The 25,376-nt window shown below is 38.0% G+C and overlaps 1 protein-coding gene across 1 annotated transcript in view; it reads right to left on the minus strand.

Annotated features, from left to right (window-relative positions):
• The window catches only part of LOC109410728 (MAP kinase-activated protein kinase 2), a 62,412-nt gene that overhangs the window by 8,688 nt on the left and 28,348 nt on the right, over positions 1-25,376 (minus strand). Inside the window, exons 3-5 of the mRNA XM_029875745.2 lie at positions 19,040-19,179; positions 14,606-14,670; positions 13,038-13,320 (exon numbers count right to left, since the gene is read on the minus strand). Of these exons, the coding sequence (XP_029731605.1) occupies positions 13,038-13,320; positions 14,606-14,670; positions 19,040-19,179 (488 nt within the window). The remainder of the gene's footprint in view (positions 1-13,037; positions 13,321-14,605; positions 14,671-19,039; positions 19,180-25,376) is intronic.

The raw sequence follows: 25,376 nt of genomic DNA on the forward strand, positions 1-25,376 counted from the left end.
TATTTAATGAAACTCAACGTATATATTAGTGTGGGTTATCGGAACCGATTTCTCAGATCCAGGGATGGCATGTCACGCAGAAACTGTGCCCATTTACGCTCATCTTTCACTGAACTTCTCACTTTCATTTTTCTTACAAAAGAGAAAGAGAAAAAACGCACAATAAAAATAATGTACATAGTTTCTCTCACGCAGAGTTTTTGTGCGGGTGATTAGACTGCTGCGTGAGAGCAATGAGAGCCCGCAGATCATAATCCCAGTGCGCAATTTCTGCGCGCACGCAGAAAAAAACAGAACTCAGTGCACACGCAGTGTGTTCAAAGGGGTCAGTGTTGTTTGAGCATTTGATGAACCGAAAGCATGCCAGTGAGTCCAAAACCAGGGGTATCAAATCCTGTGATATCAGAGACAAGCATACGTCTTAAGCTGGTCAAGAACTTACAGTTGATGGATATTTTGGTTCCAAATTCCACCAAAAGGCTGTGCTAGTGAGCTAACAAATTTTGTTTTTCAAATATATCAGGAAAATTTGCAAAAAATTGCAACGAAATTTCAATCTCATATATCTCATGATCCTGATTACTTAGAGAGATGGTGTCTTCGGCAAAGTTGTTTGGCTGGTCAAGGACTAACCGATAATAAAACTTAAGATTCAAAATTCCACCGCTAGGCGGTGCTAGTGAGTTAGCAAATTTTGTTTTTCATATATATCAGGAAAATTTGCAAAAAATTGCAACTAGCGCCGCCTAGCTGCAGAAACTTGAACCAAACGGTAATTATTCTGAAAGCCCTTGATATACCAAACAATTTTGCCGAAGACACCTTCATTCTAAAGATTCAGAGTACTGAGATATGTGAAATGTAAAATTTGTACGCTCTCTTGCGCCGCCTAGCGGTGAAATCACGAATCATACGGCCCATATGGTGAAAGCCCATGACCAGCTGAACTACTTTGCCGAAGAAACCAACTCTCTAAGGGTCTGTGTCAATTGGCGAATTAAAATTAATTTTTACTTAAATTTGACAGTTCAACAGTTAAACTTGACAGTTTTCCTAAGGAAATAATTATTGAACTGTCAAATTTAAGTAAAAATTAATTTTAATTCGCTAATTGACACAGACCCTAAGTAATCAGGATCCTGAGATATATTGGATGGAAATTTTGTCAGTGTTGCATCTGCTTGTCTAAGATATCACATAAATCACAGACAAATGGATATGTGACACTAACGAAATTTTAATCTCATATATCTCATGATCCTGATTACTTAGAGAGTTGGTGTCTTCGGCAAAGTTGTTTGGCTGGTCAAGGACTAACCGATAATAAGGCTTGAGATTCAAAATTCTACCGCTAGGCGGCGCTAGAGAGCAAACAAATTTTAAATTTCGCATATCTCAGCATCCTGATTTTGTAGAAAGATGGTGTCTTTGGCAACATTGTTTAGTAGATCATGGGCTTTCAGAATAATTACCGTTTGGTTCAAGTTTCTGCAGCTAGGCGGCGCTAGTTGCAGTTTTTTGCAAATTTTCCTGATATATATGAAAAATAAAATTTGTTAACTCACTAGCACCGCCTAGCGGTGGAATTTAGAATCTTAAGTTTTATTACCGGTTAGTCCTTGACCAGCCAAACAACTTTGCCGAAGACACCAACTCTCTAAGTAATCAGGATCATGAGATATATGAGATTGAAATTTCATTAGTGTCACATATCTATTTGTCTGTGATTTATGTGATATCTTAGACAAGCAGATGCATTTGCTACTAGACGGCGTAATAGTACTTTCATACTCCCTGTGGTACACACAGTATTGCACTGGAAGCACGACTGAGTGCGCACTCAACGAATTTTTGTGTGCACATTTTCTGTGCGCACAAAATGTGCACGCAGAAACTGAAAAACATGCTTGTTCTACCATTTGTTTGAGCACTCATTTTGAGTGTGCCGCTGATGGATGCCAGAGAGTGAGCGGCTGGTTTGTGTGTGAAAAAAGTTGCGTAGTTCACCCTCGCTCTCGTTGAAAGTCGTGTGTAGAGTGTATGTTTTCTCTTCTCACGTTTCGCACTGAGGAGCATGCCATCTCTGCTCAGATCAAAGCTTTTTTGGTTCCGTTTCGGGTCCTGAGTATCTGTGCAAAATTTGAGCACGATCGGTTTAGGCTGACCAGATTTGTCCCGTTTAAATACGGAACACATTCCAGAAACTCAACAAAAAGAAAATCAATGTCCAAAAACAGAACTGCATGATGTAAATAATGCTATTTCAGCTAGAAAGAACGCATGAGCATGAGCATGAGCATGAGCATGAGCATGAGCATAGATGACCGCACAATTCGTAGTTGCTACTCCGTGATTAACCAGAGCAATCGAAATTGCACAAGGAACCAATGAATAGGGCTTGGGACTAGCTTACTATTCTCAATGTACACAGGTCGAGAGCTCTCAACTTTAATAAGGTCAATAACGGCGCCGGCCACGTCCTTACGGTCATCGAGGATGGAAGGGAATGTTAGTAAGACAAACGTTGTTAAAAAGACCGCGAATCGCTGCATCTCCACGTTTGTCTCAGAAAGGATTTTTTTTTTGTTAGTAGGGTAAGGTACATTGTCAGTCCGGGAGTCACCTATGGTTGGTGATATGATTTGACAATGGATCAATATACACAAACCGCCGTTAAGAACCGACCACTTTTCGACGCAAAAACTAGCCAAAAAGAAAATTCTATCGCGCGTCTCCACTCCACTAGGGAGCAGAAACCTTTAGTCTATTCCACACAGAAATACACTGAACGCGGCTCACTTGTTCAAAATAAAAGAAAATATTTATTATCAACTAAAAGTGTATTGGAAACTAGCGCCGAAGGGAAGCAAAAAATTCGGAACCGACTCAACCACGGCGCGCGCACACTCGTCCCGTTGTCGGAGCCCCGCAGAGAGAAGAGAAAAAAAAATCGCAAAAATCTAACAAAGCCAGCGCGCGAAACTTTGCTGCTGCCGAACTACCGCACACTACTGACTGCTTGGCGTCCCGTCGTCGGTGCCCCGCAAAGAAGAAAAACAAATCGCAAAAATCTAGCAAAGCGAGCGCGCGAAGCTTTGCTGCTGCCGAACTACCGCACACTACTCGCTATTTCAGCTAGAAAGAACGAATAATTAAGTTAAAAACGTTAACTATGCTCCAAAGACGAGCGTTTGAAAATTTTGTTGTCCCGTTAAATACGGGACGGATGGTCAGCCTAGATCGGTTGCGTCTACACTTTGCGCATTGCAATTGAAATTTGAATGGGATTTTGTATGGGAAAACATACTTTTTTGCATTTTAGCCATAAGTTGAAAAAGTTCGTCTGAAACTTTTTAACCGATACTGTAATTACACTGTTGATACTGTCGATACTGTAAAATGATAGCCTAAGATATTCTGAAAAACTTTGTTGAAGACCGCAAAGCGATCCGATGCTTGTGAAAATAGTTATAACCAACGAACCGCATGCATGTGTTGTTTTAACATGTAACGGAATAACAATAGCAACAAAATCATGCTATTTCGTCAAGTAGGGGAGACTGAGGAGACTTGTTCCCCACATATTTGCTCGGAATCAAAAACATTTTTCTTCTAGCATATTTTTTCCAAAACTACACTCGGACAAACGACTATGTTTTAGCTTCAAGTGATTACGATTGTACATTGCATTATTATTTAACGGCTGATGGTTTGTTTTCAGTTCTTCAGAAATCTTTTGAGCGATTCCGAAAAATCTCAATAACTTTGTGAAAATTAAACCAAATCGTGTCAAAATTACACAGCACATAGTTTAAATAGAATACTTTCAAACTTATTTATTTGAATAAGACTGTTGTTAACATATTTTAATTAATTCAGCTTAGTATACACAACAGTGACATGGGGAGACTTGATCCCTCGAGGATTACACACACATTATACATGTGAAAAATAATATTCTATTCGGAAGCCTCTATTTACTTGGAATTCTAGTCTATTCAACGATAAAATGTGTCAGATAATTATAACTTTAGTACAAACTAAGAAAAGGGGGATCAAGTCTCCCCATTTTGAAAATTCGGCATATCCTTAAAAATTTAAGGAAATCTTACAATTTCAAACACTCCAAATTCATCGAAAATACAAGAAAACTCGAAAAGAAAATGAATAGGAAGACTCTGGAATTATTTTCCCTTTAAAAAAACCATGTGCTCAAAGTGTCACCCATTTTTGAAAAATACATCATAAGACATGCCTTCATAAAAACACAGTTTTGAAAACTTTAACAAAGATTTAAAGGCCTTCTGTTGTGTATTAACTTGCAAGAGATGTTTACCTACCATTTTGTACGGAAATCGGATCTAGTTTTGGGTTTTTTCTTAAAGTTTCAGGTAAATTAAGAAAAAGGGATCAAGTCTCCCTAGTCTCCCCTAATGCCAACGCTATAACTTTTTTCATAAGCATCAGATCACTTCGCGGTCTTCGACAAAGTTTTTCAGGACACCCCAGGCTATGTTTTCACATTATTGGTTACACGGTTTTAGAAAAATCCGAGCTTGTTATGAGAGAAATGCAAAAAAGTGTGTTTTCCTATGTAAAACCCCATACAAACTTCAAACGCGATGCGCAAAACGGAGACATAACCGATCGTGCCCAAAATTGCACACTTATTTGGGTCCTGAAATGGGATCAAAAAAGCTTTGATCTGATGGGATACCATTATTTTTTTCATTTTTCCATATAAACGATGACCCACTCTAGTATATCCCTTTCGTGACGAACCAGCACAATTGTGCTGTTGAGCGGTAAAAGTTTTGCATATTTTTTCATCTGTTTAGACTTTGTTTTATTAATGTAAACTGTTTCTGTAATTCAGCTATTACTTATACTTGTTTGTGTGTAAACAAACTTTTGTTTACGTTGACTGTGAGATTTACCACAACAAGGTAAACAAAAAGTGGACAAAAACCGTAAAACATGAAAAAGTTTTATCTGTCGCATATTTTTTATTTACGATTTATCTAGGTAGTCAAAGCTAGAAATCGAAAGATAAAGAGTAGTTCTTTTAAATGAGGTAAAATAATTGTTGATTTGTTGGGAAACCTTAGAGTTCTGGAGAGTCAAAGTTGAGCCATTTGTATAGAGATTTCACTTTTCTGCGCTCCGTCACGAAAGGGATATATATGTGAAAAAATGGATAAATTATTAGTCAAATTCCGAAAAAATCCACAGCTCAGGTGAGATTTGAACTCACGACCCTTGTACCCTTATAAGGGCCGTGAGTTCAAATCTCACCTGGGCTGTGGATTTTTTCGGAATTTGACTAATAATTTATCCATCTTTCTCACATATATATATATATATATATATATATATATATATATATATATATATATATATATATATATATATATATATATATACGTTGAGTTTCATTAAATATCATAACTTGATTGCTTTTTAATCGCAAAAATTTATCAAATGCTGCAATTAGCCGACTTGCAACTAAAAAGCGTTGCAACGAACGGACGCTGTATCTCGGGAGAAATCCCTGAAGAAATCCTTAGAGAACTCCCTAAACGAAGTACGGATAGAATCAATTAAGGAATCTCTGAAAGAATCCAGGAGAAATCCCCAGAAGAATTCTTAAATGATTCCACGGGAGGTATCTATATATATAAAAATGAGTTTGATGTACCTTTGAGGCAACAAAACTCACGAACGGGTGAACCGATCAGCATGACTCTTGCACGGTTCGATTCGTATTCATGGTGGCTGTGTTTATATGTATGAAAAGTTATGAAAATAAACTAGAAAAGTAAGAAAATTGCTAAAATACTGATTTTTCATGACCTGGGAAAAAAATCAATACGATCGAAATGAAATCAATCTAGAGTGCTGTGCTGCAATGACCTTAACAATTGTCAAACCACCACAACCTGGCAAGACAAAGTTTGCCGGGACAGCTAGTACTTGAAAAAAATGTCGGAGAGAATAAAGGAATGAATGAAGGAATCCCGGGAAGAATCCTTGAAAAACTTTCGGGAGGAATCTCTAAAGGAAACCTAGGAAAAATCAACGAAGAAATCCATCGCACGTTTTACAACCAACTTCATCTTTTAGTCAAACACTAACGCATAAGCGTACCACAATAGGTTCAAACAGTGCCCTGTAAAGGGCACTGTAATAACGCATAAAGCGAAAGAGAGCCTATAGCTCTTTATCACAGCGGGTTGAGAACAATAGAATATCCTGAAGATTCAGGTTTCTGAAGTCAGTTTCACTTAATAAGTGTTAACCGAATACTCGGAAACGCAGTTGCGTAAAAACTGGACAGTTACACATCAAATGATACGAAGTTCCATAATCGGATTCACAGCTATCACATACAAATGAATCTGCTAGCTGAATATTCGCCATGTGATAGCTGAGTCGGCAGTGACCAGTCAATGCTTTGACCAGAATGCTGCAATTCTGCATTGACAGATTTGTAAGATACTTCGCCACCATTGGAGATGACTCAGTACAATACAGTTTGGTTTGACGACATGACTTGAAACTATTCCAATATTGTTTGAACTGAGTGGCAGCCCAGGTGTGAATCTGAAGCTTTACCCAACACTTGGATACCGGAATACCTGGCTCAGGGCCAATGAAGTCATGTGATGCTCCAGTGCGAGCAGACTCTTCATCAGCAGCCTGGCTAACTGAACAGCAGTATATGATTTTCCCCATTGCGTGCTGCTAAAGTGCTGATTGCGCTCCGCACATAAGAGCAAAGATTTCAGCCTGAAAAATGGTGCAGTGTCTACCAAGCGAGTAAGACTGATGTAGCCTTAGCTCACGAGAGTAGACACTAGCACCAGCTCGACCTTCGAGAAGGGTGACATCTGTGTAACATACGAGATCGTCTGAAATACTTCTCTCCAGATAACCGGATGTCCACTCTTCCCGGGAAGGGAGTTTCGTGGAAAATGTCCTATATGAAAAATTACAAGCAATTGTAAGATCACTTGGAGCAAGGACAACTTTGTCCCTATTCACCAAAAATGGAAACAACGAGGTGTGTGTTGATCTGCGATTTACAAGGGTTTCCTATAGTAAACCGAGTGCTTCCTGTTTGAGATGAATGTGTAGTGGGGCAACGTCAAAGAGCACTTCGAGCGCTGCCGTAGGAGTTGAAGAGAACGCTCCAGACATCGCCATTAATCACATCCTTTGGAGATGGCCTAATTTTGATTGGACCGTTCTCACTTCGCCCTTTTGCCACCACACCAGACATCCATAAGCCAATATTGGACGAATAACAGTTGTGTAAATCCATTTGATATACTTGGGTTTAAGACCTCAAGTTGTACCAAAGCTTCGCCGGCATTGCCCGAAGGCCATACAAGCTTTCTTGATTCTGAACTCAATGTGAGGTGTCCAGGAAAGCTTAGAATCAAGAATGACTACAACGTACTTTACCTGTTCAGTCACATTGATTTCAGAATCAAAGAGACTCAAAGTTCGAACGCCATTACGGTTTCACTTTTCCGTGTTCTTTTCACGGATAGATATTTCACTCGGATTTACCGAAACCACCCCTCAACTACCTTAAGGGCGCTTTGAATCAGGTCGAAACGGGTGATGATGCCGACTAGCAATGTTAGATAGTTGTCGACAAAACCATAAGTAAGAAATCCGCTATTATTGAGTTGCCTCAATAGCGCATCTGCTACGAGAATCCACAAAAGTGGTGTTAAGACTCCCCCTTGGAGGCATCCACAAACACTCAATTTTCTTATCGCTGCTTGATACAATGTCGAGAAGAGATGTCGGTTTTGAGCATTTGGTAAATCCAATTGGAAATCATTGGAGATATACCGTGCGGCTTCCAATATGGCATCGAAAAGCACATTCGCACCCTCAATATCTAAGAAAACACCCAAGCAGGACTGATTTTGATCGATTGCTTTCTCGATATTGTATACAACTTTGTGTAAGAGTCACAGTGGACTTACCAAATTGGTAGGCATGTTGGTGCACATGAAGAGGCACGTTGTCCGGGGCTGTCCATTAATTACGTAAGGTAATTTTTGCGATTTTTCGACACCCCCTCCCCCCTTGTAAGATTTTTTGTATGGGAACCCAAAAATTTTTGTATGGCGCGTAAGATTTCTCAAACCCCCCCTCCCCCCATAAATCCTTACGTAATTAATGGACGGCCCCTCCAGATGAACATCACGGATGTGATGATTGACAATGCGTTCTAAGCATTTCAGAAGAAAAGAGGTGAAACTGGAAGGTCTGAAACTCTTTGTTTCTTCATACGGCGCACGACTCACTTTCGAATAAACTTTACAGTAACATCCCGCCAAGATTTGGGAATATACCTTGTAGCAAAACAAGTAGTTTTTTTTCCAAAACATGTTTGTAATAATCAAATCTCTTCTGAAGCAAAATAGGATACATCATATCTGCACCAAGAGATTTGAAAGGAGCAAAGTTATTTAGTGCCCTCTCAATAGATTCTATAGTTATGATACTCCGAGTCGAAGCCAGAGAGTCATAACTACAAGAAAAGACATCAGGTTCATCTGGAGATGTAATATCCACACATCCGGGGAAGTGCGTACTGAATAAGCATTCCAAAACTTTCTCATTACAGGGAATGAAATCGTCATTTGGCAAACGAAGTTCGTTCACTCGGTAGTCCTTAGATATTGCAAGTATTTCATTCAACCGACTGATTTCACTCAAACTGGAAACATTTGTTCAAAGTTTTTTTTCCAGACGGATTTGTTCAGCAGACCGGAGAACTTTTCGGTAGCCCTTGCGAGCCGGCCTGAAAGTCTCCAATCAAGCCAAACGTCGCTGTTCCAACGCTTTCTACATTGTTCCCCTTGTGATCTTCACAGACCGTAGAGGACATGCTTCTTCAAAAGCTTCCATGATGAAGATCGTTGTAGTATCAACGGCATCATCTAAATCACTTGGAGTGTCAATGGATGGTGAGTATCCATGAAATTTGGCCGCAACCAAATCAGTAAAAAGATCCCAGTTTGTTGACCGGGGATTCCTGTAACGCAATGTTTGCGAAGTAACATTTAAAACACTTCCTCTCTACCAGATACCATGAAGGTTGGGCGATTGCCTATGTTAAGTAATGCAAGATCTGTACTACTTAAGTACTCCATCAAACTGGAGCCTCTCAAGTTAATCTCTGAGCTGCCCCAGATGATATGGTGAGCATTAGCATCACTGCCAACAATTAGCGGAAGGCCTTTTGAAGTACAGTATGCGATGACGTGTTTGAAAGGATCCGTAGGGGATGGTTCATCATGCGGTAAATAAACCGAACAATAGACGTATTTCCTGTTGAGGTTTCCAACAGACACATCAATTGTGATATCACATACATCTCTGGTTATTAGTTCAGAGATGAGTGTAGTAACTATTGCGTTGTTGACAAGCACACAGGCTCGAGGCATGACACGCGAGTTTGCCATTTCATGTTTACTGAAAGTAGCAAACACCGGGTTCACTAGGTTTCCTAGATAGAAATTCCCCTAACGGAAGTAAGGTTCTTGGACCAAGGCCACTTGGGCTGAACCATTTTGCATAAGTCTGCAAAGATTGATTGTTGCTGTTTTTTTATGCTGAAGATTGATCTGAGCTATCCTAACCGTAGCCACTACCCAAACTAGGCAAGATTAAATTCTTCGCAACAACAGCACAACAAAGAACGGCAGCAACAAAACCAAATCGGTATCGATTGGTAAACGCCAAAGGCGAGGATACACAGAATACACTGCACAGTGGGAAAAATCGATTCGAAAAACGGATCTTTTAACGCCGCTGGTTGCGGTACGTGAAGTTGATCATTTCTGACGTAAAAAAATACGAGAAATCGATTGGTGCTAAATTCATTCACCGCACGGCACGGGAAGTGGTCCATTTTGCCCCATTTTGCACTTTTTTCATACAAGAAGAAGAAAATGACTTCATGTTACAACCATGATGTAGGGTGATGTTACAAAAAAATACAGAAAATGTTATCATCCAGCACTAATTGGGGCATGTAGGGTAAAATAGGGCATATACATTTCTTATACGAGTATAATTACTATTAGCTGCCAAATGCAAGAAAAACTAATATAAACGTTCCTTAGCAGTATCTGTTTGTTATAAATACGTTTTAAATCTCCTTTTTCTTTGAAAATAGATCAAAATGGGGCAAATTGGACAACTCCCGAAGATGATTCTGGTGATAATAGATTTAGCGCTTTTTGTTTATGCCAAAACAATCAACTTCAAATCATTAACATTAAAAATCCAATCACAATTAGGTAAAAGTGTGAATTTCTAGCAGTTGTTGGGGCATATGGGGCAAAATAAACATCTGAAAGGATCTTTCATGTATTTTTATGATTGCTATGAACCTCTAATTACACCTGCAGCTATTTTCAACGATCTACAGTCGTGCTTGTTGTGTTAAAGTACATTGTGATTCTCTTCTTGTATAAAAAAAGGGCAAAATGGGGCAAAACGGACCACTTCCCGTGCCGTGCGGTGAATGAATTTAGCACCAATCGATTTCTCGTATTTTTTTACGTCAGAAATGATCAACTTCGCGTATCGAAACCAGTGGCGTTAAAAGATCCGTTTTTTGGGTCGATTTTTCCCACTGTGCACTGTGTAAATCGCATAATGCGAAACCATAGGTGAAAATTTAAAGTAGTTAACAACATCTTCATAATCCCGTCCTTATTTAGCCTCTAGTGAGACTAAAGAAGGGCAGCTGATTGTCTCGGAGAAACACAAGGTCCACTGCACCATTGCTCCGGTTAGCGCAGTAAGGGCAACATACTGTGGAGGGCGCCCTGGTACTCCACAGGCTCCGTTTGCGGTTAGGTTTTTATTAGACCCCCCTAGCCATTCATTCCTAGGCACGGTAAGTATGAAGCCGCATCACACCATGAATTAGGGGTCACCTGTTGGTGGATTCTTACCACCGGAACAAGCTGTCCGTAGTGTTATTCTTAGCCAATTGAGGCAATCGCTACCGACACTACACAGCTATCTAGGCTGAACGAGAAAAGAAGTTAATATTAATGATCAACTTCATACGGGCCCGAACAGCCTTTCAAAGAACACTAAGTTGAAGCGAGGTAGGCTTAGTCCCAGTTGAAACGAAGAAGAAGAAGAATGGAAGTATATTCTTCATATGAATCGCTAAAAAAAATGTTTTACTTCGGCCACAGAACACAGTTGTGAAGAAATGACAAGTGAAAGAGGTATCTCTGCCGAACATTTCTGCCAGGAATTAGACATAAAGTCTGCAAAATTGTAATAACATACAAAGATCACTAATAAAAAAAAGTTCCAAGTATAATCGAAAAAAATGATAATGATTCTGTGGAATTGAAACGCGTCAGGGTTAATGTATTACATATTTGATGCCCAATTGGCTGTTTTTTTAATTCGTCACGACGACTTCCCCATTATCTCAAAAGACAATAATTGGCAATTCCGCTCAGCCTTGACTGCTTCAACAGATCGACGAAGCAGTGCAAAAGTTTGATCATCTAATCTTCGTAAGTTTTGGAAGCTACATTATGGGAGTCACGAGACAAACAGGAAAACGCGCATTATACAGGGTGTTAGGTTCCTGAGTGCAAACTTTTTAAAGGGTTATAGAGGACCATGAATGGAGAAAAAAATTGTTCTACGCATATGGTCAAATCTCAACCGTTACGTAGTTATTGAACTTCCCATGTTTTTGACTCTTATTGCCTTAACTGGCAATAACTTGAAAATGGCCAAACTTTTCGAAGTTTTTTTTACCCTTATTTGAAAGATTATTGAATTTTCCATCAAATGGCGTTTTTGAATCGATTGGTTTAGTTAAATAACTAAGTTTTCTAGAGCAAAATAGCTAAAAATAGCGTGTTTTTATTAGTTTTTGTCAATTATCTTTGAAACATGTGTAATAAAATAAAATTCTTTCTTAGGCAAAGTTGTGGGCCCGGTTACACTCTACAATTCGTTCTTTGACACTAAACTACTAGCTCTTATCGTTTTCTTGCAATTTTGATTCAAATGTGCGGCACAATGCGCAAAAAAGTGCTTTCCATGACAGTTGCAAATTTATGATCTGAAATGCGATGTTAAAATCGAAATTGCAACAAAATGATAAGAGATAGAAGTTTTATGTCAAAGAACGAATTGTAGAGTGGAACAGGGGCCACAACTTTGCCTAATAGAGAATTTTGAATTATTACGCATTTTTCAAAGATAATTGGCAAAACTAAATTAAAACACACTACTTTTGAGCTTTTTGCTGTAGAAAACTTAGTTATTTAACTAAACCAATCGATTCAAAGATGCCATTTGATAGAAAATTCAATAATCTTTCGAATAAGGGTCAAAAAACTTCGATAAGTTTGACCATTTTCAAGTTATAGCCAGTTAAGGCAATAAGAGTCAAAAACAAGGGAATTTCAATAACTACGTAACGGTTAAGATTTGACCATATGCGTAGAACAATTTTTTTCTCCATTTATGGTCCTCTATCACCCTTTAAAAAGTTTGCACTCAGGAACCTAACACCCTGTATAGTTGTTCCTTGTGTTATGCTCATTTCATTGAATGAAGTCAAGCTGCTGAAAGTTAATCCACAGACAAACAGACGTAATATCTAGGGACAATTTTCGTGATAATCCATCAGTGTTTCACGAAACACTGCGTTGTAAAATATCGTCAACAGAAGGCGCTAGTGTGAAACGTCAAACGCAAAGAAAAACGATGCACGTTCCTCTGGTTGTGACAGCCACAACTAATAAAGATTTAGAATGGCGCGGTCGATGGAAATTTCGCCAGTGTCACGTCTGTTTGTATGTGGTTAATCTTTCAATTACTGGTAGGTACTTAATTATGTTTTGCTATGTAATATCCGCGAAACTAGTTCAAATGAATTTAGAAGCAGCATCTCATTTCAATTAAGTCGCTTGCAAAAGTTCAATCCCCTACCCCCAAGTGTCCCGAATACTCACAGAATGTACATGATCACTCCGAGCGACCAGATATCACAGCTCTTGTCATACTTCTCCGGTCCGAGCACTTCCGGCGCGACGTAGTACGGCGTGTAGCAGGGCGTCTGCAGGGTGTCCTTGACGAACGTTTCCTTCGAGAAGCCAAAATCGGTCAGTTTCAGTATCGCGTTCGGGTGGGGCGACGTGTACAACAGGTTCTCCGGCTTCAGGTCCCGGTGTGCGATATTGGAATCGTGCAAGTACTTGACAGCGACACAGATTTCATGCATAATTTGGGCGGCCTCTGCACACAGGTTGTGTAGTAGTAGTAGGTGGGGTGGGTTGGTAGTGGAGGTCGGGTGTGCGCAGCGTGTTGGCAGACGAAGACAGCGAGGTCGCACACAGGTCGACAGAAAGTTCAAACAGGCCAGGCCGGGGATGGCAACAGGTTAAACGTAGGATGGGTAATAGGATTTGGGGCGCACACAGGCGGCATTTTTGGGAAGCACACAGGTCACGGGTCGGAATAAAGAGTATGAAATAAGAAAAGAGAAAGAAAGGAAGAAAACATCGATGAGAAAAAAAACAATGCATATTTTCATTTCGGAGGGATAAATACATTGGAATGTCTAGCTACACGGTGTAATTACATTGCAATAGCTGCCAGTGCACAATGATCGGAAGTATAATTTGTTTTTTGCAGGAATTATTTGGGCTCACAAGTTACACAAAACAGCTGATGGACATATTCTATGAAGTTTAGAATAATTAAAAAATAATTTAGGTAAGAAATTAAGATATTACGCCATATTAATAAAACTGAGTCACAGCTCTTTACTGAGATCTTTGTGAAGATTACGAACGGCTTCAAATAGATTTAGTAAAGTCTAGGTCGACTCACTCAAAGTGCAAACTTTCGGTATGTAATACCAATCCATGTGGTCAATTATGATTTTCAAATAACTCAACGTACTTATACACAGATGGGTAAATTATTGATTACATTGGGAAAAAATCCACAGCTCAGGTGAGATTTGAACTCACGACAGATTTTTTTTTTTCAATTTAATCAATAATTTACCCATCTGTACATATGTACGTTGAGTTATTTGAAAATCATAAAGACTAGGTATTTATTCAACTTAATTCATATGGCCTAATATCTTATTTACTTCGACGAAATGTTGCATTTTTCGGTCACTGTGCGGAGGATATAGCACTTGATGATGTAAAGTTCCAAACATAACATTAAATTTTCTGCGCAACAGCCACGTACTCATGACGCAGATGTTTATAAAGATGTGTAAACTGAAGATGGAAACACCCCCAACATTTTTCAACCATTAATCATACAGTGATAAAGGTATACGGACGAAGCTAGAGCACTTCCATGCATGAAAAATGGGAACACATGAAACACATTTTTAGGTCAATAGATGCGGGCGTTCTGTTTTGAATTGGAATAAAATTAGTGTATATTTTACGGTTTCGTACAAACGAGAACGTAAACAAAGATGGCGAGATGTTCCATTCTGGTTAAGTCCGACTCAAGGGTGGGTAGACACAACAGATATCAAAGTAATACTTACCTCTTTCAGTGAATGGTCCATCCTGTCGTTCCTGAATTCGTTGAAATAGTTCACCTCCTTCCATGCTGTAAATATTGGAATAAAATGCATGATTACATTAACATTTAATGCAACATATAAACAGTAGGTATATAAAGTGTTATAGGATAACAATGAAAAAAAAGGTCGAGTAAGAACTAATCTTTATAACTTTCTAAGAACGAAGAGGGTTGTAACCAATACATAGCTTGGGAGCTTCGATCTTTTTCAAACATCAATTCGCCATAACTTTTGCTTGAGAAGACTTTGCGACCTAAAATTGTCTGAAAAGCAGGGATGGGAACACTCACTTGGAAAGAGTTACACTAACTTGTTATTTTCTTAGCTCTTAGCTCATGTTATCAAAAGACAGTGTATGAAGTACTTTAACCTTGCCTACCTAAAAGTTTGCTGAACAAAGTAAGGAACGCACTTGCATTTCAAAGTCGTAAGAAAGCTATGAAGGCAACTATCCACGAGGGGTATGTAAATTACACTCACCTCTTGGAGAGTCGCGTCCATAGCTCGATAACGATTTTGATATGAGTGTGCGACCCTCACTTTGTTCGGCAATGTTTTAGATGAAACTACAAGGTAAAATTCCTTCATACACTGTTTTTTTGATAGCTTGCTTCTGAGCTGAGAGAATAGCAAGTGAGTGTAAGAGAATATCAAAGTGAGTGTTACCATCCCTGACCGACAATTATTTTGTCGTGAAAACTTTATTCAGAAATCCGGAACAAAACGACCCCTAAGAGTGCTGCTGAAAAAAGGTACAAGGTAGACCTTGGGATCGTTTCTTATCGCAAACTTCCGATCTAGGGCTTGTCCGATTTAACTCTTTTCAGCTCTAATGAACCCGACACATATCTAGTTTCTCTTTAGTCACCGAAATGACCAACAATATAGAACGACTCGTAAATCATAGATATGATAGTTTTCAAAAGTATTGACATATTAGTTTTGCATGTATTTCATATAAATATGTCATAATATTGAAAATGTTCCCAAATTGATTTTTTCGCAGTTGTTTTTATCTGAAGTGTTTCAAAAGATTCTAATACAAGCACCATAACGAGTGCAAGTTGAAAATCAACAGAAAACAGGAAACAGAAACAGTATTTACTGAAGAATAAGTATGTGCAGCATTTGCTGGAGGCGTGGTGAAATAAATAAATAAACGTCTAGAGGAATCCTAGAAAAAGGTTCTAGATAAATCCCGGAAGAAGTTAATGGATAAATACCGGAAGCAGATCTTTTTGTCGGGAAGATTTCCGGGATAAATCCAGCAAAAATCTAGAAGAAACTTCTAGAGGAATCACAAAAGGTACGCAAAAAAGAATCCAGGAAAGATGATGATGATGATGGTTTCCATTCATTGTAGCACGGTACTAAGCCCGATAGCAGTGGGCTGTCCATCCAATGTGATTTGATCAAGCAAAACATTATAATTATACAACCAAGATCATACAATTATATATAGTGCAAGCACTTCACATTGGAGGATGCCCCAATGAATGTGAAAAAGAAGAAGCTGTCATTCTCCACATAAAAGTTATAATAAGAAGTTGGCATCTCCACTCTTCCCAACAATTATGTTTCGACTGACAGCTCTTATTTCCCTCCACTGTTTTATACCAAATGTTTTATAATATCAAAAAAGTATCATATCATATTTTTCCCTCATAACTTACCTATTTTTTTCGTTCATTCTTGCTAACATTGTTTATTCTGTAAAATAATTGTTTCTTTACCTTATTGATCAGAACCTATTTTGTTTGTTTTTTTTATGTTAATTTATTTGGAGCAGGGAAAAGCCCCTGGGAGTGTAGCTTTGTCTCCACCCCGCTAGGAAGCAGAAACCTTTAGTCCATTTCACACAGAATTGAACTGAACGCGACGAAAAAAGAATCCAGGAAAGAATACCAAAAAGAACTCTTGGAGGGATCCCAGAAGCCACTTCTGGATAAATCTCTGAAACTCATTGAACTTCTTGGACAGAATTCTCAGATAAATTTCAGAAACAGGTTAATCTTAGAAGAAAATGAAATCCCAGAAGAAACCGGTGAAGGAACCGCTGTAGGAATCTTAAGAAGAGCTAGTGGAGGAACCTCAAAGGAAAGAATTCGTAAAATAAGGAATCCCAGAAGGAATCCCTTGAACGATCTCCTGGAGTAATCTCAAAAGGTATCTAAATAACCCGTGCAGAAACTTCTGGAGGAATTCTCAGAATCTCAAAAGCAGGAATTCCTGAAGGAATTCCTTAAGGAATCCCCTCAGGGACTCCTGGTATAAAATTGAAAGGAACGCCTATTTTTTTCCAGGAAGAAATTCTCGGAAGAACGCTAAAAAGTATACCAGGAGGAATCACTGAAGGAATATTTGAAAGGATCCTCAAAAGATTTCCTGGATGAATCTCATAAAGATTACCTGGAGAAATCCCAGAAGAAGCTCTTCGGGGAATTTTGGATCAAATTCCTGAGAAAATCACGGAAGAAATTTTTGAAGCAATCACAGAAAACCCTGGAGGAAACTTGGGATTTCTCGGGAAAGAAATCTTTCGGGGATTTCTCAGGGAGTTTTTTTTTTATTTCTCAATTTGAGAATTCCTCCAGGTGTACCGTCTGAGATTATTCCAAGAGTACTTTCTTATACTCCTTCAAGAGTTCCATCTGTGATTTTCTCTGTGAGTTCAACGGGACTCCTAGTGAATGCCGTAGTGGCGAGAAAAGATAGAGGTACTTTTATGCAGTTATATTGATTTCGGCCGCCATCAAGAATTCGATTTTCAAAATGTGGATTTAGATTTTAAATAAATGTTTGTAAACACTGTGATATAACGCTGCATTTGTGTAAACAACCGGCACCTGGCCCAGTGCGCAAAAGTGCCATGTTTTACAAAAGTGCAGATAACTTTTGATAGGAAAAAGATACATATCTAATTTGTTGATACATATGTTGTGTAAAAATGTCCCAGCTTTTGATTGACGCAAACATTTTGAAAATCGGTGGTTGCCAACGAATTAAAAAAAAAGAATTGATAAATAAATTCAAAATGGCGGCCGAAATCCATATGGCCGACCATTTTTTTTATAACTGCAAAAAGTACCTCTACCTTTTCTCTTTTCAACTACAGTGACCCCACACCGATGAATCACCGTAATTTGTGTACACTATTTATGAATCACCATGTTGATCAAATGGAGTGATCCATAAACTGTGGTCATTTTTGCCGATTCATAAATTGTGGGGTCACTGTACTTTTCGTTATAAGGGAGTTTTAGAAGAAACTTTCGAGTTATAACAGTTCAAATAGGACAACATTTGACCAAAATCGAGGGGTCCGCAAAAATTGTTGTGGCTCTAACTAACGGGGGGTCTCTCAATTTGAGTAACCAAATGCGTCTACTTTTTTGGCAATGACTTTCAGAAAATCGCCACCTTAATCACAAGGTGCAAATAGTGGGACGATCTCAGCGAGAGCTACCCTACTATTATTCCTCATCGTAATCGACGAGATCATGAGGAAGGAGGGCGGATTGACCGTGTACCGATTTGTAGGCTACTGTGGCAATCTATCACCACGAAACGTCTTAACGACATAGATTGAGCTGATGATGTTGTCCTACTAGCCCAAAGGCTAGCTGACATGCATAATAAGATCCAACGTCCTTCAACGTCAGCAAGACTATATAGTTGGATGTCAACACGAAGAACTCCTGCAACGAAGTACTGTAGCTAGGCAAGCAGTGGAAAAGGTCGCCAGGCAGCGTCAGACGGCGGTGCTAAGATCGACAAGAAGCACATATCAAGAAGACTAGAGGTACTTTTGCGAGTTTACGAAATAGGAGATCTAATCAGACTAGTCAACGCTGAAGCAAAATACATAGATATTCGACATCTATTCATTCTGAAAATAGTGTATAAAGAACCGTTTTATCCGCTCAAGAAACCTGCCTGTTCCGGAATGGTCACTTTGAGGTCAGGAAAGTTAATGGAATTGTATTCCTAGAACTTCCGGAAGCAATGTTTGGCTTTGAAAAAATCAAAAACAATTTTCTGAATCAATTTGAGGATATCCAATATCCATATTTCTGATAACTAAGCCACAGACAAAACTGAACGTAATCCATTCCCTTTATCATAGTATCTTAATGGGTGCTCGACAATCCGGATTTTCCGGAATACAAAATGACCGAAAACGGCTGTTATGACAATAACTCAATATTGGATAAATTTCTAAGTCGAATGGACCCATGATCATTAGGAATGTTGCGCAGATATAAAGTATTCAGTTTCCCTGTTGGTTTTTACGGAGTAAAGGACCTCACCCTACCCTACCCCTTATGTGGAACTCATAAAATCATAGATAGAAATAAACAACTATGAAGAATTAACACAACATTCCGATATTACCATTCCATGACGACCAGCAGACACCGATTGCCGCTGTAGCTATTCTCGTACACGTCGATGATATTTACAATGTTGCGGCAACCGCTGGCCCGCCAGTGCAGTTCCACCTCGCGTCGGGCCTTAGCATTGTCGTGCAGTACCTGGAAGAGGAACAGAAACAAACATAGCCACATGAGGATCATCGATTCACGCATTTCAGTTCCGATAATTATAGTGTAGCTTATGGGGTAGGTGTTTGTTTGAAGGAAAAGGTGATCAGCACTGCATAGCTGCACACAGCCATAATTGAGGAAAACAATTCAAGCCGTGCGGTGCGCTATTATTCCAGGTAATCCGAGTGACGGTTCCCTTTCGAAGTTCGATACCGTAGGCCCATCACAGGCGCAACACCACGCAGTAGATGCTGAACAAAAATAATACAACAAATATATCGTAAGCAAACTGAATGGTGAGCAAATATGAACACGCGTGAAAGTGTTGCTCGTTGCCTGGAGAATACCCCTTGGTAATACGTAAGCTTTAAAGAATCGTAGCTTTTCCTACATATGTACATATGTATATGTCACGATACGGGGGAAGAAAATAGGTCAGTCGAACTTAGGGTGGCTCTAAAAAGTGACATTGCAAAGCTGGCAACTTAACTTGAGGACAAATATTTGCTATTGACAATATTATAACGAAGAGAGTGTGATGCATGTAGTACAGATAAGCATGAATCGGAACGATATGCGGGGGTTTTATGCAACTATCAGTAGATCAGTAGATTTATTGAATGTGGGTGTACCCAGAAACAGAATTGACAGTTATGTTGTAAACGGCAGTGAAACCACCAACACTGTATATTGAGAACATAGGCCTTTTTTGTATCTTAGTCTTTAAAAAAATACTGTCGTGATTTTATATGGCCGATCAATGTAGCCAGATAGTGTTGGGGTGAAACCGTGTAAAAACTAATCGAGCAATAATTTCTACTTTAGTTATTTCAACCTTTGAAGTTTTAGCCTTTTATAACATCATTCATGTATTTAGCTTTCTATAACATCAGCCTTATCTGATTCAATCTTTCGAAAGTAATCGGACAACACATTCTCTGTTGTAACGTCACTTTTTTAGTTTTGTTCGCTTTATCTTCTTCTTCTCTTCTTTATGGCTCTACTTCCCCACTGGGACCTGGCCTGCCTCTCTCCAACTTACTTTTGAGTACTTCCAGTTATTAATTGGAGGGCTTTCTTTGCCAGCATTTGCATGAATTTGTATATTGTGAGGCAAGCACAATAATACACTATGTCCAGGGAGTCGAGAAAATTTTCCCGACCGGAACGGGAATCGAACCCGCCGTCTCCGGATTGGCGATCCCTAGCCTTAACCACTAGGCTAACTGGAGATCCATATTTCTGTCAAATAATATACTAGGTAATTTGATATTAATTATTGAAAAAGATCACACATTTGTAGCACTTCATGAGTAGTATCAGTTAAGTCACTTTCGGTGTGACGTTACACCATTTTCATCTGAGAATTCTTCAGATATTACAATAAACGCATGTTATGACGTGATTGACTACCCTTGGCAATTACCAGGGCTATACAATTAACAGAAATAAGAGACTTAACGCTCGATAATGATAACAACTACATGTATCAACATGATTCGATGATTCTGCTCCCTCGGATAATGACGCCGTGAGGCATTCATTGTGGGCTTCGTGGTCGAGCGGTTAGCGGCGTCAGTCGTTTAGGTGTCTCGTAAGCCTCGGAGTGTGGGTTCGATTCCCGCTCCAGTCGGTGAAAACTTTTCGTCAAACGGAAAATTCTTCACTGGGCCACTGGGTGTAATATGTGTTGTCCGTTGTCAAAATGTTAGTAATGTTCAGTCTGTAGAGGCCGTAGGATCGAAGACGGTGTAATTGTCTTCTATTGAATACTGGAAGAAATATATACCTATTCGGTGGTGGAGGAAAATTTACCTATTAATAAATTTAATTAATAGCTATTCTATAGTGGAGGTTAAGATAGATATAAGTTTTTGAATGCTCATAAAAAACCTAGGGTTTTTGACCCCATTTCCGGCACAACAGATAAACAATATTGTACATTACCTTAATCCACACCAAAACAACCGTTTTCGTCCACTTCTTCCATCTGAATCAGATACCTACCTTATGGTTTATTTTCTAAGTCAAGGAAATTTCCATTATGAAAAGATCAACCCGTCACGCTCTGCATGTTCATGCTAAATACGCTCGCCATTACAGCTGTGGGATCCTTATATACTCTTAATATTTGTCAAAAAAAATATTCACACAAAACCTTCACCGCGAATTCCGGAAAATAGATTTCATCAGGAATTGCATGAAAAAAAAAGTTATTTGGAGGGAGACCATTGAGTAGTCTATTTACGTATAGAATCAGTAAAAAAAAATATTTGTTTGGATTTCTATCAAGAATTAATCCGGAGATTTCACCAATATTTTCGAATGGGCACATCTTAAAACTCGCCAAATGTTGCACAATTTATAAGAAAAGCATGGAGTATGCAACAATTGGCAAGTTTTTAAAGCGTGCAATAATTGGCGATTTACCATAATTCTTGTCTAAAATTTCTCAAGTAACTAATAAGCAGTTAAAATGTGCTTCCACAGCAGCTCAATAAATGAAAATCAGCCGTACATGCGTCTTAAGTGCTGCATAAGTGCAGGTTTCGGCCCAAGATACGGCTGAATAATTGCTTATTACTCAGACTATCCAAAATGGAAACAAAAATATATTTAGAATTCCACAGTTCTTCCACTTGCTTTTCTACCTCTCTCCCTTTTCTCTTTTTCTCACTCCATTCTTCAAAAAGAGGTAATTTAGGCAAGTTCGCGTATGCTGGACAGTATTTTTTGCTGCAGACCCTAAAAATCATACAGTGTATCAAACAATTGTCCGTACAGGAAATTTTTTGTCAAAATAATTTTTCATTCAAATGTTTATAACTTTTTAATGTGTCAATAAAAAACGTAGAAATTTTGACCAATCATGAACCAAATATTAAAGCTCCATTGGTAAAATTTTGATCGAGATTGAATAAGTTTTCTGAAAGTTATAGAACTTTTATTAAAACTCATAAGATTTTTGAACACATTTTTAAAACATTATATCTCAATATGTACTCGATGAATTTTTTTCAAATTTTTATGTGTTACATCTTATACCTAAGGCTTTCGTATGCAGCTTTGTTTGAAATTTTATATTCACTACAAAAAATATTAAAAATGTGCTCATGTAGCTGACGATGTTTAAAAATTTACTATATTTTGCACATATAATCTGCCAAAAGTTTTCCACCAATAAAAGTGCATTGACTGAACGAAAAATCCATAGGACTTACTCTTCATATGTAGTTTAGTAGGTCCTGTATAAAAATATTACATTAAGATAGTTTAAAAAAGTTGAAAACACTTGGCACTTTCATGGATCAAAATATGATAAATTTCCAAATGAAACTCTGAACATATACAGATTTTTCATATTTTTTGTGGTGAATATAAAACCTCAAACGAAGCTGCATATGAAAGCCTTAGGTATAAGCTGTAACACAAAAAAAATGAAAAAATTTCATCTAGTACATATTGAGATATGATGTTTTGAAAATGTGTTCAAAAATCTTATGAGTTTTAATAAAAGTTCTATAACTTTCAGAAAACTTATTCGATCTCGCTCAAAATTTTACCAATGGAGCTTCAATATATGGGTTATAATTGGTCAAAATTTCAGCGTTTTTTGATTGACGTATAAAAAAGTTATAAACATTTAAATGAAAAATTATTTTGACCAAAAAAATACTGTACGGACAATTGTTTGATACACTGTACATTTGAAATGCTTTGCAACAGCTGTCGGATTGAAAGTAGCATTCAGTTGCTAGTTTAGAATAGTTCAGCAGCTGAGCTGTGATGATAGAACAGTAAGCAGATGGAAGGTAGGTTTAACACTGAAAGGCTTGGTACACAAATTACGTAACGCTAAAATTAACATTTTCAGACTCCAACTCTCCCCCCATGTAACGCTTTTTGTATGAAAATACAAAAGTTTTTGTATGAACGTAACGCTACTCCCTCTTCCCCCTATAGCGTTACGTAATTTGTGTACGATGCCAAATACGACTAGTTTAAATGCTTACTGATTACCTGGGACGTTCAGTAAGTCAAGAGATAGATAGGTAGTTCATCTGAAATCCCATAAAAATACTGGCAGGAGTTACCATAAAATCCTCAAAAAGTATCCAGGAGTTCCGCAAATAGAGAATTATTCTATTTTTTTTTCTTTTTTAAAGGTTACTAGCCTTTACTGAATAGCGCTGAAACATCTAAACTAGGCTTTGGATAGGAAAGAACATATTCCTTCTGAAGCAGTTTACCAAACGTGCACGGATGGGGTGGCATCCAAGAAGACACTGTTGCAAACTGACCCGGATTGTTACGGTAGAAATTTTGAAAATTAGTTTTTGTAGTAATGAATGTCCATGTAGTCAGTTGGGTTCTTTCTTAGTTGTCAATTATCCATCGTAGATTTACAAACTTATGTACTGCCGTTCTATGCCCAATTGTCCCATGTTAAATGAGGATCCAAGTCAAGTAGTTACATACATTATGCTATTAATTGCTGGTCAATAAGCTTATGCGTCATTTATTGTAGAGTATATCATTAGGAAAAGTAGTAATTTTCATACAAAATTTAAAACTGATGGAACCTTTGCTCCTATACACTGGCAATACACGGCCAAAACATCAAATTGTCTTATCAGTCCTACCTGTAGAAAACATGTCATACATTTTCGTTCTTCATATAATAGCAACATTTAAAAACGTATAAATATTTACCTTGTCATACATACGTGTATTTTGACAGTTTGTTAAAATAAACAGAGATATGGTTTTTTAAACATGAAATAATTGATTGATTCAAACGATTTCACTTTTGCCACTAACAAACCCGGAATGTGATTGTTTTGGTGACGGCAGCAACTGCGGCAGCTCGGAAATCTATTTTTAGATCGTCGGTAAGCGGATGGCGAGGAGAACGACTAGAAAAAGACAAAAAAGGCGAAACCGATCAACTTTTTGTGGATGCTGTCGTGAGTACCTGCGCGTTATCCATCACGGCCAAAGCTGCACTTGGAAGTTGGCGTGATGGATTTGCTGCACCTTCTTCGTTGTGGCGATGTTGGGGTAAGTGTGAGTGCTTTCGGACCATGTTTATGGTTTTTATTTTGTTAAAACAAATGAAATTTTTGACATTATATGAAATGATGGTAATCGGTTGTTTTCATCAATAAACTCTGAATGAAAACAATTAAATATAACTTTGGAATAAGTAAATTCTCAGTTTGGAAATCAACCATGCGTTTTATTGTTTTAAACAAGCGCCATTTTTCAGCGTGCAGCTTATACCTAAAGCTTTCATATGCAGCTTCGTTTGAGGTTTTATATTTACTACAAAAATATGAAAAATGTGCTTATGTAGTTGACGATATTTATAAAAATACCATATTTTGCACAGGCAGATTTAACGTTTTCCACCTATAAAAGTGCATTAACTGAACGAAAAATGCATAGGACCTACTCTTCATATGTAGTTTAGTAGGTCATGTATAAAAATATGTATTACATTAAGAGAGTTTAAAAAAGTTGAAAACACTTGGCACTTTTATTGATCAAAATATGATAAATTTCCAAATAATACTATGAACAAATACAGATTTTTCAAATTTTTTGTAGTAACATAAAACCTCAAACGAAGCTGCATATGAAAGCCTTAGGTATAAGCTGTAACACAAAAAAATAAAAAGTTTCATCTAGTACATATTGAGATATAATGTTTTAAAAATGTGTTCAAAAATCTTATAAGTTTTACCAAAAGCTCTATAACTTTCAGAAAACGTACTCGATCTCGCTCAAAATTTTACCAATGGAGCTTCAATATATGGTTTATGATTGGTCAAAATTTGACGTATAAAAAAGTTATAAACATTTGAATGAAAAATAATTTTGACTAAAAAATTGCTGTACGGACAATTGTTTGATACACTGTAAGTTGTATTGCACAGTAAAACCGCTCAGCACTAAAATGTGTAAGCCCTACTCATAAGTGCATAATTTCCAGACCACACAAAAATGTGTAACAGTTACACATTCTCAAAAACATCTCGTACACTCGTCTAGATGCGAAATGTCGATAATTTTTTTGTTACCCAAGGTCATTAGTAAACCTAGCTAGATTGCCGTACAACAAATGTTTGCGAATTTACCGATTTTGTGGACACAGGAGCTGATTTTGTAAATGTGCGAGGGTT

Source organism: Aedes albopictus, chromosome 3 (assembly GCF_035046485.1).
Source record: "Aedes albopictus strain Foshan chromosome 3, AalbF5, whole genome shotgun sequence".
In the NCBI taxonomy this organism is placed as follows: Eukaryota; Metazoa; Arthropoda; class Insecta; order Diptera; family Culicidae; genus Aedes; species Aedes albopictus.